General features: G+C 37.4%; 2 protein-coding genes across 9 annotated transcripts in view; one reads left to right on the top strand and one right to left on the bottom strand.

The window, feature by feature from the left end:
- Window positions 1–3,460: 3,460 nt before the first annotated feature.
- On the top strand, window positions 3,461–10,425 carry gmnn.S (geminin, DNA replication inhibitor S homeolog). 4 transcript variants are annotated; one of them, XM_018268649.2, is made up of 8 exons: window positions 3,461–3,589; window positions 3,743–3,869; window positions 7,252–7,315; window positions 8,404–8,505; window positions 8,591–8,729; window positions 8,831–8,913; window positions 8,989–9,099; window positions 9,944–10,425. In XM_018268649.2, the coding sequence occupies exons 3-8, from the start codon at window positions 7,259–7,261 to the stop codon at window positions 10,109–10,111; spliced, it is 660 nt and encodes a 219-aa protein (XP_018124138.1). In that variant the 5' UTR covers window positions 3,461–3,589; window positions 3,743–3,869; window positions 7,252–7,258; the 3' UTR covers window positions 10,112–10,425. The 4 variants fall into 4 exon arrangements, with proteins under 4 accessions (XP_018124138.1, XP_041423041.1, NP_001084216.1 ...); XM_018268648.2 differs by lacking the exons at window positions 3,461–3,589; window positions 3,743–3,869 and adding exons at window positions 5,309–5,335; window positions 5,695–5,836; XM_041567107.1 differs by lacking the exon at window positions 3,743–3,869 and having other exon boundaries at window positions 3,482–3,589.
- A 1,324-nt stretch (window positions 10,426–11,749) lies between these two features.
- ripor2.S (RHO family interacting cell polarization regulator 2 S homeolog) overlaps window positions 11,750–16,922 on the bottom strand; it is a 111,538-nt gene continuing 106,365 nt past the window's right edge. For all 5 annotated transcript variants that reach the window (XM_041567770.1, XM_018269534.2, XM_018269532.2 and 2 more), the window contains 2 exons: window positions 15,244–15,334; window positions 11,750–14,507 (listed from right to left, as the gene is read on the bottom strand). In XM_041567770.1, the coding sequence (XP_041423704.1) occupies window positions 14,407–14,507; window positions 15,244–15,334 (192 nt within the window). In that variant the 3' untranslated portion in view covers window positions 11,750–14,406. The remainder of the gene's footprint in view (window positions 14,508–15,243; window positions 15,335–16,922) is intronic.

Genomic DNA, 16,922 nt, shown 5'->3' with positions numbered 1-16,922 from the left:
GCTACCTGCCTGTGGAAGTTAATTCCCAAAGGGGCTGGGGGAAAATCGTCAGATCGGCAATACATGCAGAGATATTATCGGCAGCCGACAGAAATCTTTTAACCTGGCCGCTCATCCAAATGACCGCTCTCCATGGGATGAAGATTGTCGGGACTCTCCACACACGGTCTGAAAATCATATGACTCAAGGATTCGTACTATCAGATCTTTGCGTCTATTAACAGCTTTATGTAGTAAGTCACTAAATTCACATTGTCTAACTGGCTGATTCCAGGATCAGTCAGAAATTTGCAAAGCACTACTTACATTTAACATGGTTTTGGAGTTGTTTATAGCAGGAAAAATGTTAGACACACATCTCAAATTACTATAAGAAAAAACATCCTGGTTGTTATTATTTTAAGCATCTACTACAGTTCAGTTTGCATGCCTGTTTATATCAGTCACAGGCTGTCAGGCCGTCATGAACATCAGGCAGTGGAGGTGGGCTTTTTGAACTCCACTGTTTATCCTGGGAGGACTGTGGCAATTACATCAATATGCCAAGCACAAAACACATTTTGAGTCCAACAGCAAAAGTTTAGTTGTGGCTTGACCCAGCATTGGAAACATCTGTAGTATCTTTTCGAGGGGAATCATAGAGGTAATTATAAACACTTTTCAAGTGTATTTTTAAGCATGTTAGTGACATATTAGTTATCTGAATGGATGACTATTATACTTTAAGCCTTCTTATTACACAAAATACAACAACTCATCTGGGTGCAGATAAGGATGAAGTAATAGTCAATAAGTAGCAGTGCACTCCACAGCTCATGCAAAAAGACTTGTAGGTGTATAAACACACACAAATAAAGTTATATAATGTATATGGTTTTGTGCACAAACTTCTCTGTACACACCACAGTTTGTTAAATAAGTACATAGTTTAGAGGCAACATTGATGGACAATATTAAAATGAAAAGTAGGACACACTCGCAAGTCCATATTTTTAAATGTATGGGATAGAAATACACATTGTGGGTGATTCTGCCTTAAAATTTTAATAATGGTTTTCCCAGTATTCCAAGAATTTTGTTCTGTAACTCTTCCTGTACTTGAAACAGCATCTGAGCAAAGGACATGAGGGGGGACCTATGGGAACAAAAATCATTCACAAATAGGTAGTGACTGAGGCCACGGATAATTGGAAGCAGCAAGAAGATGATCCTCAATCAATACTTTGCATTTGGACCCTCTGTCCACTAGTTAATCCACTGCATAAGAATTACTGATGGTGAATAGCTGGGAGCCCAAAAAAGAGGTAAATGCTAAAAAATAAAAACAGCAATGAAACCAATGCATTTAAAGGGGAAATCTTAGCAACTTTGCTTGAGGCAAACATTTAATTTAATTGTATAAAACATAAAGACATTAAAGGGAGAAAGACAGCAAGTGTCATAAAGAACAAAAGAAATGCCCTTGAATGGCATAAATAGATCATTTAGAAGCTCAGCTGGAGATTCTCAGGTGAATAAGAATACTGAACCAACTTTAGGCTTTTCAGTGTTAACACTTTATAATGTATAGTAGCTATTTACATATCTTATGTACCCTCACACATACAAGGAAATGCAATAATAGGCTTCTTCCTAGGACCTTAGGACCTTGGGCTATGAGTTTCTTAAAAGGCTTGATGGACAATAGCAGTCTTTTAGATTGCAAGCAAAGCAACATAAAAAAGTATATCTTAACTGATACATTTGTTCACAAAATATGATGTTTTTAAATTATTAGTAAAATTATATGAAAGTCAAACTTTTTTTCAGAAAGGCAAAATAAAATGGTGTATGGTACATTTTGTGACTTAATACAAGTAATGGTAAATAAAGGGTTTTCTATATTGTAAAGACAAAGAAGATGGGACCGAAAGACTTGGGATCATTTAAAAAAAATACATACAGAGCTATATAAAAAGATTATCAACAATTTGTAAACTGTATATTTTATCTGACATGCTATATCACTGCATATGATAAATATAAGGGGTGGGGGTAGGGTCTGGATAGGGTGGGAAAACCATAGTTGTATTTAAACAGTCCTGCGGCTATTTGCTAGTCCATTAAAACCTAAATCCTGCAAAATCTCTTGGCAGAGTATGGTGTAAATGTATGTTACATTTACCCAACATGTACCACGTTATTACCTTTACAGCAGGTTAATTCCACCCAAAATGTCAGCCTCCTACAACAGGATTATCCAATTTTCAGCAAATGCCCCTTTTTAGCTATAGGATTAACCCCCTAGTGTCTATATTTTATTCAAAGTGGTAATGTTATTCATAGCAGAGCTTTCTATCAATCTCATTTGGTCTATTTGGCATTTTGTACTTTATGTTTCTGCTTATCACACACACACACTTAACCTCTCTTTTGCCTTAAAAAATGTGGTTGAGGCAGTGATCTTATTTGCCTTAGAAGTCATCCAAGCCTGGGAACACAATCTATAGGATAATAGTGCTGTCAGTAGTATTGAGTGGAATTTATTTCGCCAGTTAAGGATTTCTCTGTGGAAAAAAAAATATCCATAGATTTCACTATATTGTGCACTGGAAAAGTTGCTGCAACAAAGTCTTGCAACAATGGAATGGAAAAGGTCACCACGAAAAAAAACCATAAGAAAACGTCCATCTTTATATAATTTGGATCTTCATACCTTAAATCTTCTAGAAAATCATGTAAACATTAAATAAACCCAATAGACTGATCTGGCTTCCAGTAAGGATCCATGATATCTTAGTCTGGATCAAGTACAAGGTAATGTTTTATTATTAAAGAGAAAAAAGTTAATCATTTTTCAAAATGTTGCTTATTTATATAAAATGGTGTCTATGGGAGACAACCTATTCATAATTTGGAGCTTCCAGATAATGGATCCCATACCTGTATAGCGTACTGTTACAAGCGTACTGATGCAAGATTTATGGTATTAAACATTTTGCAAATTGTTTTGTGCTGGGGCATTCGGCTTGTGCAAGTGCTGGCAAATCTCAGCCTGTGAAGAAATGCAGGCTGAGAAACCACTGCTCCTTGTTTTACCTGATACAGCGAAGCAGCGAATTTTGGCACCAAAACACAAGCGTTTCCATTTTGTTGCCACATCTGTCTGCACCTGAGGTAATGTAATCGGGTGCAGGCAGAGTAGTTAATTCTTGCCCCGTGTTTCTCTTTAGGCTGAGATCCTCCAGGTCTGACACTGGCCTAATGTTTTTTTTAAAAAAAAGATTTGCATATCGTCTTAGTTTGCATATCTTTGTTATTTCTCTTTCACATGCCGTGCAAATCTAGCTATTATCTTAAAAACAATAGGATACAGTTTTCTTCTTAGGTATCTATTGACTTGGAAATACAATGGATCTCTGTGGGAAATGCTCTTCCCTGAAACCACAGTACATAGTTGCTTTCTGTCTCACAATATATTGGTACAGCAATGATACCTCTACCATGAAAAAAGGTGAGCACTTTGCTTTAGGGAAATGGCTTAAAAGCGATCTGTGCTACACATTTGCTAAAAACACCTTTCCCTTCACCAACATTGGGATCACCACAGGTAAAACATTTTACATACAATGATCCAGTGTTATCACAGGAAAATTCTTCCTATTCCAATGATTACCCATATCTTTACACTGTTCAAATCAATGCCCATGTTATTTAAGGGAAACTGTATTTTCTAGAGATTTGTCACTTGTGCGTACCACAGATGTGTGTGGGCCCTCAAGCTCACACAGCCACTTGGCCTTGTATGCCTACACCATGGCCATTCCCCATTTCTGTATGAGAGAATGCTGGGACACATGGAGAGAAGAATAGATAACTACATGTAAAAGGTGAGTAAAGAAAGGAGGATACTTGTTTGAAGAGTGGTCCTGTAGTTTAAGGTCTTACGGTAAACTGTTTTAGCAGCTGCAAGTAGAATTGTTTATTTCTGTTTGATTTACTTCACTTTTTTCCAATAACGTTAGTTTGGGTAACAGTAGTTTTTGTGCATGCAACCATGTTGGCAGGGACGATTCTAGCTATTATGCCGCCTGAGGCGGCCTTCTTTTGCCGCCCCTGCCCACAGCACTCACCTTTAGAGCGCCGGAGAGGGCAGGGGTGGTCCATGTCGCTTAGTGCAGAGAGTGCAATTGCCGAATCTTCAGGTTTAAAACTGGAAATTCGTCTCTTAGTTACCAGGAGCGGCATTTTTGCTGCCCCTGGCAACCAGGGGGGCGCTGCTGTCTGAGGCGATTAGCTCAACTCCCCTGCATGTTGGGACAACTGTTTGCGCATAATGAGAGAATGCCGCAACTTAATTATTATACGTATGTGAGTAATGTTGGAAACAAAATTGCGCATGCGCTCTGGCTCCCTCCGAGTGCGAGTGTTTATTATTGTTACCCCCAACTAGGGTTGCCACCTGGCTGGTATTTTATCGGCCTGGCTGGTTAAAATAAAATGATGGTTGATCCCAGTGTTAGTAATAGGGATAAAAGATAAATATATAGGAAGGCCGGTATTTTTTTCCAGAAAAGGTGGCAACCCTACCCCAACCTTTGGTTTTAGCCAACAGGTTCCCTTTAATAACCAATAATTTAAACTCAACCACATTGATTGATATTAGTATACCAATGACTTGTAATCACTTGTAAAAAATGTGTTTTTCTTCTTCTGGGAATAGGAATAAACAAGAAATACTGGGATTATTGAAATGGCAATGGAGTCATTTCTGTGACACTTTATTAGAAGACCATGACAAAGATTTTATGAATAGGGACTAGCAAGGAAATACAATGTACTCAGGTTTATAGGCTTGAAATATTCATGTTGAACTTCTACCTTGGGTGAGCTATAGTTCCACAAATGTATATAGTAGTTTTGTGATTTTTTTCATTTAATTGTGAGCAGGACTAGAGCCAACACATTTGCCCTCTATTTGAACTTCTACATATAAGCAAACTTAGAAAACATTTCTATAACTATGAAGACTGTTTAAAACGAATTGCTACATAAATATACACTGTGCATAATATACACTGTCCAAGCAAATGCACCACTTCTGTCATTTTGCACGTCGCTATAACTTTGTTTGGTTTTACAATTTCGGCTAAAACGCTCTTTTTAAATAGACACTTTTTAACTAGAGCCTTTGCAACAAATGCTCCCGGCAGTGTAAGGGTTACGGAACAGGAGTTGCCTGTGGAGTGAGTGGCAGGTCACGTGGTAACGGCGCACTTAGTATAAAAGAGGCGGTGCGCGTGAGCCCTGAGTAGAACTGGGAGGTTTTGTGTTTGAGAGGAGCGGCAGGCACCAGGTGAGGTGAAGTGCATGGGATGCTTCCGTTCGCCAGTGGTTTTGTTTCTTCCGCTATAATGCTTTAACTTTCTAAGGCTACCGAGTGATTTGTTGGACTTTTACCATTTTTGGATAATGTTTATACCATATTTACAGAATGCGCACAATGTACTTGGCCCGCTTATAGCTTGGTTGGTGGGATTGTACGATAGCTGGCTATGTGCTATAGCAGTATCCTTTAGTTGTAATGTGGGAGTATTGCGTGAGGATATACACGAGCGCTTTGGACAAAGTCTCGGTTTGGGTTTTGGCGGTCTGATCTTTGCGAGAAGCGATTGGCTAGCGCGACTCTCACCACGCCCTGTCTTTCTATTGGAGGACTTACCCATGAATCATACGTTGCGCGTTTGTATCTTTTCTGCATTGTCGGTGATCTGCTGGAAGCAAAGCTTTTACTTACGGCTGCCGAGAAGTCTTCAATGGGGAAGAGTGTGCGGTTATAACTAAGGCCACGGGAAGGGTAAGGGGATTCCCTGTACAATGTGCGCACAAATAACCTCAAAGGAGAATGGGGATGTTACATCTGCTGTGTATCTCGAGCTGTAGCCTGGGTGCCACTGGGCTGCTACTCTACAGCTTCTCTCCTGGCTGGGCTTGACTTTTCTTGTGTTGATGTGAAGGTGAACCTCATGGGCCACAGGCATCAAGCACCAGGCAATCTGTAGGTTCTGCCAAATGCCAGAGGGGCTGCTGTAAATTGCTATTAGAACGTGACTATTGTGGGGCCTGTTTGGGCCTCTGTGTAATAAGAATGGCAGGGCCTATTTTGAAGTCCAGTCTTATCGAGCACTATGTGAATCACAGGCTGTTCCTACTACTGCAAATGCTTGTTTGTTAATATAATCGTTGCATTCTAAATTGTACACTCCAGTTTCTGTTACAGGCTAATGTCCACTGAGCTCACAGCAAAGACTGGGTGTAGTGTACATGCACTTATGTAGGTCGATACAGCTGCTGTGTAATTAAATACTGGTGTCTTGTAGTGACAGTTGCTTCTGCCACTTCAGATTTGTCTTCTGCCCTAAATAAACATGTATATCTATCAGAGCATTGTCTAGCTCAGGGATCCCCGACCTTTTGAACCCATAAGCAACATTCAGAAGTAAAAGGAGTTGGGGAGCAACACAAGCATGAAAAATGTTCTTGGGGTCCAAATAATGCTGTGATTGGCCATTTGGTTGCCCCTATGTGGATTGTCAACCTACATTGAGGCTCTGTTTGACAGTGCACCTGATTTTTATACAACCAAAATGTGCCTCCAAGCCTGGAATTCAAAAATAAACCCCTGCTTTGAGGCCACTGGGAGCAACATCCAAGGGGTTGGAGAGCAACATGTCGCTCATGAGCTACTGGTTTGCGATCACTGGTCTAGCTTGAGGCACACCGCAATCATGAAACATGGACACACACCACCTCCTTTATAGCATAGCCCCCAGTACCAGCTTGCAGGCTGTTAAAATGATGAAATGCTGTCTTTGCTTGTTCAAGTAAGCAGTAGACTGGTGGGAACTATCTAAACCACTGCTTTGATTGTGGTTGGGATAAGCATGTCTTATTTATAGACTAACATTGAATTATACTCATAAGTAGTCAAATGCTTAAAATTAACTACTGAAATTACCAAAAAGTTGTATACTACTTGTGAAAAGTGGTCTAAGCTATGCAACATGTCCCAACGTCTCTATTCTTAAAACGTATTCACCTGAGCTGTGGAATATACCTGTCTCTCAGATTTTTTTTTTTTTAATGTATTTTCTAATTGGGTACAATGTATAGTTAGTTGTCCACGGTACACTGCAGGTTACAATGCTATTCATCATACTTGATTGTTGTTCTGCCTTACTTTTTGATGTAAATAACAAATCCTTGTTGCAGGTTTAATATGAATACCAACAAGAAGCAGAGATTGGATATGGAGAAGCCTACCATGTCTATTAAGGTAAGTGTCCTAATACGTCTTATATAATGTTAACATGGCCGGTCTTAACAGAGGGCCATAGGCAGTCTCTGTTACTGCCTTTCCTGGAGGTGTATCCGCCTCGGGAGGTGGGAGTTGGCTATTGTAATGTCCCTTTTTTACTTCTTACTTTATACTTCTATAGGAACCTGTACAGGCATGGTATCCATAAAGTTCCAAATTACAGGATGGCAATCTCCCATAGAATTTTAAACAACTTACATTTTGTTTTCCTTCTCTGTAATAAACCGTACTTTGTAATTGATGGTAACCAAGCTGCTTGGCACAATGTTGGTAAAAATCCTGTTTGCAAAATAATCCTGTTGGGTTTTTAGTGAATAGGAGATCACTATTACAGCAAGGACACTTATCTAGAAAACCCCAGGTCTCGAGCAATCTTTATAAATGTTCCACGCCTGCACTAGATTAACCTACTAAGCAAAGTTGTTTGATGACTGTCTATTAGTTTTAGCAGCCAAACTGATGTTTAAACCTTTATCTAAAGTCAAGTGAAATAATTACTTTCAAAAATGTATCTTAGGAAAGCTATTTTCCCAGGCTTATAGAAAACTTACTGTTATAAGAGGCACTGGTGTCAAGATATTAATGAGAATGCAAACAAATCAATTAGTTTAAGGGCTTGGCTGTTTGGTAATATTGGTTCCCACAGTCTCTGGCATTTGTTCTGTACAGGGACGGTGAGATTACAATCAGCAGTAAAAGCTGACCATGGGAAAGCTGAACTCCTCATGTGAATCTGCTACTTTCTCACAGTATTGTAGTAAAGTTTCTAGTCCTTTTTCTGGCTATCTATGATTTTGTTTGCTATACCACAATTTGTGTAGTGAGTAATTTTAAATCAACTGGCTGAACGTAATACTTGTTTACACTGTAGCAATAGGAGTTGTGTAACTTTGTGCAAAACAAAAGGCTCCCATTTAAGGTTAAGTACTAGAGGCCACAATAGAATCATTTTCCCCTTTATGCCTGGTAATCTGTCATAATAAACATAGAAAATACTGTACAACATAAAATTACAAGTGTTTAATCTAGACTGTTTATTCCCACAGAACTACTTTGTGGATAAAACAAACGAGTCCCTTGCACCCAGAAGAACACTTAAAGTAATCCAGCCATCTGCATCTGGATGCCTTGTTGGAAGGACCAAAGAGGTATATTAACAGTGTTATTTAATATGCCAAATAAAGCTACCCATTTAACTGCTTAACTTATTGAAGCAAATGTTCTTTATTTCAGCCTGTTAAAAATTCTACAAAAAGAAAGCTGTGGAATGATCAGCTGACTTCAAAAAAGGCTAAAGTTGAAGTGGCTGTTGATCCAGAACACAGGGAAAACAAAGATTGCTCATCTGAAGCTTATGACCTTATGGTGAAAGGTATGACTATAACTTAACCTTCTAATTTTGATTAAACTTGGCTTCTACATGAAGCACTGGTATATGTTGACATTCAGCTCCATAATTATAAACTCTTTCAGAAACACCAACTTGCCTTTACTGGAAGGAGGTTGCAGAGGAACGAAGAAAGGCCCTCTATGAAGCATTACAGGAAAATGAGAAGGTGTGTGTGTGTGGTTCATACATACTAAAATATCTGCATGTATGTGGGATATTAATTTTGTTGTTTTTGTTTTAGCTGCATAAAGAAATAGAACTCAAAGATGAAGAAATTGCACGTTTGAAACAAGAAAATGACGAATTAATGGAACTTGCTGGGCATGTACAATACATGGCTAATATGATTGAAGTAAGACATTTTATTTATATGCACACTTTACATGAACTACTTTATGAAGAATGCTTTCACCAGCTTATGAATCTGCTTCAGTTTTGTTCTAACTGCTCACAGCTTAATCACTGCAACATCGGTGTGCCATAGGATAGAGGCAAGGACACCAATTTCCACTGCGGAATGAACCTTCTGTTAAATTTGGTTAAAGTTCATAGGATGCATGATACTTCAGAAAGGCTACTGCCTAACTTGTTTAAGGGGTACCAACCACCCACTGGAATGTACACTGCATGCATTTTTGTAACTTTAGTTACCTATTGGAAATTGGCATGCTTATCTCCTATCCTACTGCACACTTAAAATGGGGGATGGACAAATCTATGGATGTAACAGTATGGCCAGTGCTTCACAACAGAACTCCCTTGTTACAGTTGAACATATAGACAGTTGAACATATAGACAATCTAACAAGATTACTAGATATATTCAAACTTTTACTTAGCTTAGAGCCACCTTTCAGCAAACAACCATTGGTGTAGTTGCTTATGTATTAAAAATACTGCAGAAACTTGTTCGGAAGCTGATTAAAACTAGCTTCCTTATCTTGAAATGCCATGGGCATCTGTTCTCTTGACTAACACATTAATCTTATTGTCCATACAAGGATAATGTCTTCTCATGCAGTCTCGTAAGGCATATCATGTTAGCAGTAGGGTTCTTTGAAAAAATACCATTTTATAATTAAGAATCGAATTTGGAATGCATCAATTTTATGTAAAGAGAAATGTGTGCCAAATGCCTTGTTTACAAAGGCACTTATTAATAATTTTTTTTTTTTTTTTTTTTTTTTTTTTGTTAGAGGCTCACTGGAAATGCTCCACGAAGTCTTGAAGACTTAAAGGATTTGGATTTGGAAGAAGCAAGATTTGAAGATGAAGCAGACATGGCAGAAGCAAGGATTGAAGATGAAACTGACATGGCTCGGCCCTCTAATTCAGATCAGAATATGGATGCACATACTGTCTAGGCTGTGAATTGACCACATGAGACTTAAAGTGGCCTGAAACATATTTAAAGATGTCATGGTCAGTGGAGGGTGGAAACATGCCATTTTGTAATTGTCCAATGTTTTGGGAAGGGTTTAATTTCGGTGAAACTGACCTTAAACTACAGAACTTGCCATCTGAAAGTTTTTATCTGCTAAATATTTAAGTTGGTCACTTGACAGACAAATACTATGTATTTCTTTATTGTAAATAGGTTTTTTTAATGTTCCAGCCTTTATGTGAGGTGATTGTACATACTTGAATAAACTTCAGTTTTGAACGTGTTCTAAACAAATTTAACATTGGATCATTACATGACTATTTAATGCTATCGCTTGAATAACTATGGGAAGGCTGCCAATGTGCTTGGAATTCTGTTTGAACCACTGCAAATTGTAAGCATGATATACTGCTCCCTCAATGTAACTAGCAAATGGGCAAGGCTGTATATTACCATCTTGCTCTTAATGTACTAATGCAGATGTAGGGAGGTAAATGAGCTTTGTTTTGATATCCTAAAATGCAGACATTCTAGGTCTTTCACAACAACTTCAACCAGATTTAAAGTGTAACATGGTACTAGTCTGCTTGATACCCTGGGGTTTCAGTTGGTAACGCTTTAGCATGGACATACTGTGCCCCCCCGCACTCAGTGGGGCCAATTCAGTGAATATTGCTTGTGAGACCTACATTCATGCTCCCCAGCAATGCAGAGTTTGCTTTCCATATTTTTTTCCTCTTTATAGCCACATTCCTTTTATATAGAGCCATATAATTTAGGAATTAATTTTTTTTACTTGTACTATTGTGCGAATTTTACTTTATCTTGTAGTCAAAGAAACTTAGATTTTTACACCCCCTTCAAATTTTACCCCCATATTTCTCATACAAGTCATTAGGGTTGAGGAGACTGCCTCATACAGATTTAAATAAACAAAAGGAATCCTGGGAATGAATGCCAAACAAGCACCATTTCTTGGAGCTTGTTTGGAATTCCCAGGACCCCATATTTCTGTGGCTGTGCCAATATATAATTTCCCTGATTTTACATTTTTTTTTTTGTGGTATAAATTCCTTTTCCCTCTGTTTCATATACACACCATCCACAGTGTATTGGTATTTATAAGCATATCATGGAATGTCTCTGTAGTAATGCCTTTCCTTGAAGCAAAAAAAGTCTGCAGGTTTTTCGGTGGGTTCTTAAACCGCTGAGAACTTGTATTACTAAGCCATGGTTAAAAACAGCCTTGCATCTTTTATTTACAGTTGTTTTGTAAGTTAAAATGACAGGTAATTGACTAGGTAATGGTACAAGTAGCTGTAGTAGTTCAAAAATCTTTATTACAACTTTTGCACTACAGCAAATCTAAAGAAGGCACAATAGCACAGGCCAGTCCAAAAAAAAAAAGTAAGCACCATCTCATGCAAGTACAACACACTGGCTGGAATTCTCATCGGTGGGCTGGAATAGTCCTCATTTATTAACTGCAGAATAGCAGGACCTCCAAAGTGTTATATATTTTAGCTAACTGCTAAGACACTCAACTGACCAGCAATAGTGACGGTTGTCTGAGCATGATTTGTTTTAGGATTTGTTTTGCTGTAAGAAAATCATAAAATCCATTTAAACAATGTTTATTAGGCTAGCGCTAGTAAACAATTATACACTGTTTTGCATTGTTTCTCATTAACATCTGTGAAAAGTACTGCAATATTTATATACACATTGGTATGTACACATTTATAGATAGCCATCTTTCTAAGAACTTGCAAATACTGTTATTCAGTGGAAAACATTTTGTATTTGCAAGTGCATATTTCCATGGATCTTTAAGTCTTCTTGTTATTAACCAGGCCCAAATGTTAGGAGTGTGGGTGTGTATATATAGCATTTAAAAACATATTCAATAATGTATTTTAAGCAGCAAACATAAGCAAATACCCTGCCAACTGTATACAAATACATGCTAGACTTAACACCTTCAGTTATTCCTAGCCAAAAGCACCAAAACCATTTGTTCCAGATTCAAGGTACATGAAAGCCTAATGTAGCTGTTTATGAAATGCCAAAGTAAATGGATTTCAACTGCTCTAGCATAAGAATCATTCACTCCCACTTACGGTCATGTGTTGATGGCAGGCAGGTACATATATTTACATTAAAATTACATCATACTATAGAAACACTTGAAAATCCCTGAATCAATGGAGACAAAATGAAGATACAAAACTGCATTTTTAAGAATTTCAGTTAATACAATTTGATCTTAAAGCAGATCAGGTTAAATAAAGTACTGTAAACACATTTAAAAACATCTGGGTATATACTGTATAAAGACTTTCTGTTTTAAAGAAAAACATTTAAGCAACAAATTAAGTGCCATAAAGTATAGAATTTGTGGTGGCTGCATAAAAAGACCATAGTACAGGCCCTGTAGAGTCTGTTTCTGGTTGGCTTAAGAACTATGCAGCACATTCGTATCCAACGTGTCATAGATTAAAGAGTTAACTGCTGGCACACAATGGGTTATAACATTTCATACATCATTTACTATTTACATAAATAGAAGCCTGTTTTATAAAATGCATTCATCCAAGAGGCTGATAACAAGCTACTATTAAAGAATGATGTAAAAGATCTTATATAATTTTAGTAACCTGTAAAGCTTAGCTTAAAAGGAAAAAAGAGCTCCAAAATATTTACTTTGGAGCAACCTTGTGTTATTTCTTATGTAACTAATGTAACAGTATCCAGCTGACTGCATAAGGCCACTTAGATTTAAGACATACTAATAATTGGTTGAACTCATTTGGTGTCACATATAGCAGTGTGTGCAGTCAGCTTTGCTTCTTGCTACTCCATTTATAAAAAAACATTCCAGTAAAATGTTTGTTAGCTCAGCTCACACTTCATTACCTCCCATTTTTTGTGTGTGTTCGGGATCTTTGCATTCGGAGTTTGGTAAATAACCCCCTTAGCAGTATTCAAATTTGGCCGAAGTTTTTAAACCCCTAAAGTTATAGCAGTTGAAAGTTCTGGACATCTGACCTGTTTTCAAATAAGATTTTGTATTAGTCAAATAACTCTTTCTTTCAAGGTATAAAATTGAGGGGAATGTGAGACATTACGATAAACCATTCACCAAGCATTGCATATAGAATCAAAGAAATGACTTAGAGAAAATAAGTAATCAAAATATGTAAGTGAAACCCATGTGAGCAAGTAATTGATTGTGGTTATTATGTGAACAGGGTACTTGATTTTATGTGTATCTCTAAATCGAATGTAAAGCTTTTAGGAGTCTGTTACACAAACCTTAGTTACAATGTACAGTATATACTGCATTTCCAAAACAGTACTACTACACAAAGTATACTATCAAATAGAGTTGAATGTATACACACATATTGGAGAAATATCAACGCTGAGCAAAAAGAGTTCCCTTGGTGGTAAAATCTCTAATTATTACAAAATCTCAGATTCAAGAGACAATAATAAAGAAGCAGTATGCAGTGTTAGAACATCATGTGCTATATAAAGTCATCTATCAGACATACAAAATCATATGGCAAAGTTAATGTTTGTTTTGAAATAATGGTCCTTATAGATGGCAACATGACTACGATTGCCCATATATGCAGACTGGCAAATTTCTGTTGGTTACTACTCATTTGTGCATGGTGGTGAAAAATATCCATGTATGTACTGTATATATGAGGTTCTTCTGTATATCATAACCAAAATAAAAATGATTGTTTAGCTGTTTACATGTATCTTAAAGTGGTTACCAAATTCAGTTGTGCAAAATCATATTTCACATACAGTACAGAACTTGTTCTGATAATAGAACTTGTTCTGATAATAGAACAGGTCTAGATAGGTATTATTCTGGAGACATAATTCACGTTTGAGTCTTGTTGGACACATATCTACAGGAGAAGAAGGAAGGGCATTAAGCATGGTGTTGCTGACAGACAGTTCTATTAAATTAACAGCACAGACAAATATGGCCTATATTTTTTTGTCCAGTCATCCATTCTTCTATGTTCATTTGAATTGTAATATTGCCAAAACAGTCATGCTGAGTAAAGTTTTTGACAAATTCACAATCTTGAAGCTTTCTTCTGAGTTTCCAAACCTAAGAAAGGTCAGTAAATGTTACTGTCGGTCATTTATTTGTCGTGGCTTTTTTGTCTGACTTTGTTCTTGATGCCTCCAATCAGTAAGGGGAATATAGTTCTTAATACTGTCAACTTTTATATTGTTACTAGGATCCTAAAAGGCAGTAGCAACAGCAGCACCATGGTGATCTCCTGCACTGGGAATCTTCTTGAGGGCTTTGTCAAGCCTTTCATATGCAAGTCGCCCATCTTCTCCTTGATGTAGATGAAAAAGGACAAAGTCAATAACAACATGCACAATGTCTCGATGTTACAGGGCTTACTGACTAGGTACAAAAATACAGTACATGTATATTAGCTGTTTTAAGGACAATATTATCGCTTCCAAAAGTTTCATTATTAACATTTTATTGGGAAAAGGCTGCTGTATACCGCCTAACGCGTTTTGGGATTGTATCCCTTAATCATAGGCTACAATCCCGAAACGCGTTAGGCGGTATACAGCAGCCTTTTCCCAATAAATCCATCCAGAAGTGCCGCCTGCCTGCGGAGTTTTTGTTATACTTACAGTGGGGACACTGTCGACTGAGCACCTGGACGAGGGGAGTATCGGGGGGCTGGAGCAGTCAGATCTTTCGTTTTATTGATTCATAGTTATCCAAATCATGAATCTCTGCTTGCAATTTGCATCAGGGATTAATAATTTAGAGGATATTAGATATTAGCACTGAGCTCTATCACCTCATATAGATAAACACTATATGGCTGCTCAAAGCAGTTAGATGCATTTTGTTGAATTTATGCTTTGATAGAAGCATCAGTTTGTTAAAAATAACTGGAAAAATATTACACTGACTAGAAATCTGGAATCCCCAGTTGGGTACTTAATAAATGTTTATAAATTGTATAACTCCATCAATAGCTGATCTATCTTAATCTTTCTAAAATGTTCAATGAACTTACCAAGCTATAATAATGTTTATGAACTTACCAAGCGATAGTAATGTTTCTGAGGCAACTTTCCTAATCTCGTTGTCATCTGAATGGCATAGAGTAACAAGCATTTGAATGCTCTCTGTAGCCTAAAAGGCAAAAAAAAAAATACGTTTCGTACTTAAGGCTATGTATGAAAAGTATTGAATTATTTTATCACTTTTTGATAATTATACTTATATTTAGGAATTCATACAGAAAATTTCAGGTAAGATTAGATTAGTTTCAACATGACTGATTTCTTAGTATTATAATATTTCAATATTTAAATTATAATGGGTAATTTGTGATGTGTATACAGATATGGGATCCTGAAAACCACTATCCAGAAAGTGCTGCATTACGGAAAGGCCGTCTGCCATATACTCCATTTTATCCAAATCCAATTTTATAAAGTGATATTGTCATCGGAAAAAATGTTTTTTTCAAAATGCATCAGTTAATAGTAGGGATGCACCGAATCCAATATTTTGGATTTGGCCGAACCCCCGACTCCTTTGTGAAAGATTCTACAGAATACTGAACCAAATCCTAATTAGGGATGGGAAGGGGAAAACATTTTTTACTTCCTTGTTTTGTGACAAAAAGTCATGATTTCCCTCCCTGCCTTTAATTTGCATATGCAAATTAGGATTTGGTTTGCCCAGGCAGAAGGATTCGGGAAAAGCCTGAATCCTGGCCTAATCCTGTATTCGGTGCATCCCTAGATAATAATGCTGCTCCAGCCGAATCCTGCACTGAAATCTGTTTCTCAAAAAAACCCAGATTTTTTATACTTAATTTTAAAATCTGACATGGGGCTAGACATATAGTCAGATTCCCAGCTGCCCCAGTCATGTGACTTGTGCTCTGATAAACTTCAGTCACTCTTTACTGCTGCACTGAAAGTTGGAGTGATATCACCCCTCCCTCCCTCTCCCAGCCTAACAACAGAACAATTATATCAAAGTATGGGAATCACATGCTGTAGGCAGAATAACTGCATTTAATATTTATTGTGCATCCACATGACATGTTTCGGGCACCAAGGCCCTTTTTCAAGTTGAAAAAGGGCCTTGGTGCCCGAAACATGTCGTGTGGATGCACAATAAATATTATATGCAGTTATTCTGCCTACAGCGTGTGATTTCCATACTTTGATATAATTGTGATTAACAAGAGGAGGCCAGGGACGGAGCTTCCAGGGAAACACAAAGTCTGGCTATACCAGAAGTGCGGCTAATGAGTGTAAATCTATTATTAACAACAGAACAATGGGAAGGTAACCAGATAACAGCTCCCTAACACAAGATAACAGCTGGTAGATATAAGAACAGCACTCAATAGTAAAATCCAGGTCCCACTGCGATACATTCAGTAACATTGAGTATGAGAAACAACCGCCTGCCAGAAAACAGTTCCATCCTAAAGTGCTGGCTCTTTCTGACCAGGCATAATGACCTGAGACGGCTGCCTACACACTAATATTGCAACTAAAAAAACACTTGCTGTTTCCGTGTAAACAGTGTAATTAAGACAAAAACTACATGATAAAAATCATGACAGAATCCCTTTAAAAAAAATTTCCTTTTTTTTATGTAATAATAAAATAGTACATTGTACTTGCTCCAACTAAGATATAATGAATCCTTATTGGAAGCAAAACCAGCCTATTGGGTTTTTTATGATTTTCTAGCA

The sequence above is a fragment of the Xenopus laevis genome, chromosome 6S (genome assembly GCF_017654675.1).
Source record: "Xenopus laevis strain J_2021 chromosome 6S, Xenopus_laevis_v10.1, whole genome shotgun sequence".
Lineage (NCBI taxonomy): Eukaryota > Metazoa > Chordata > Amphibia > Anura > Pipidae > Xenopus > Xenopus laevis.
Note: the sequence above shows the minus strand (reverse complement) of the source record. Positions and strands in the feature narration are given on the sequence as shown.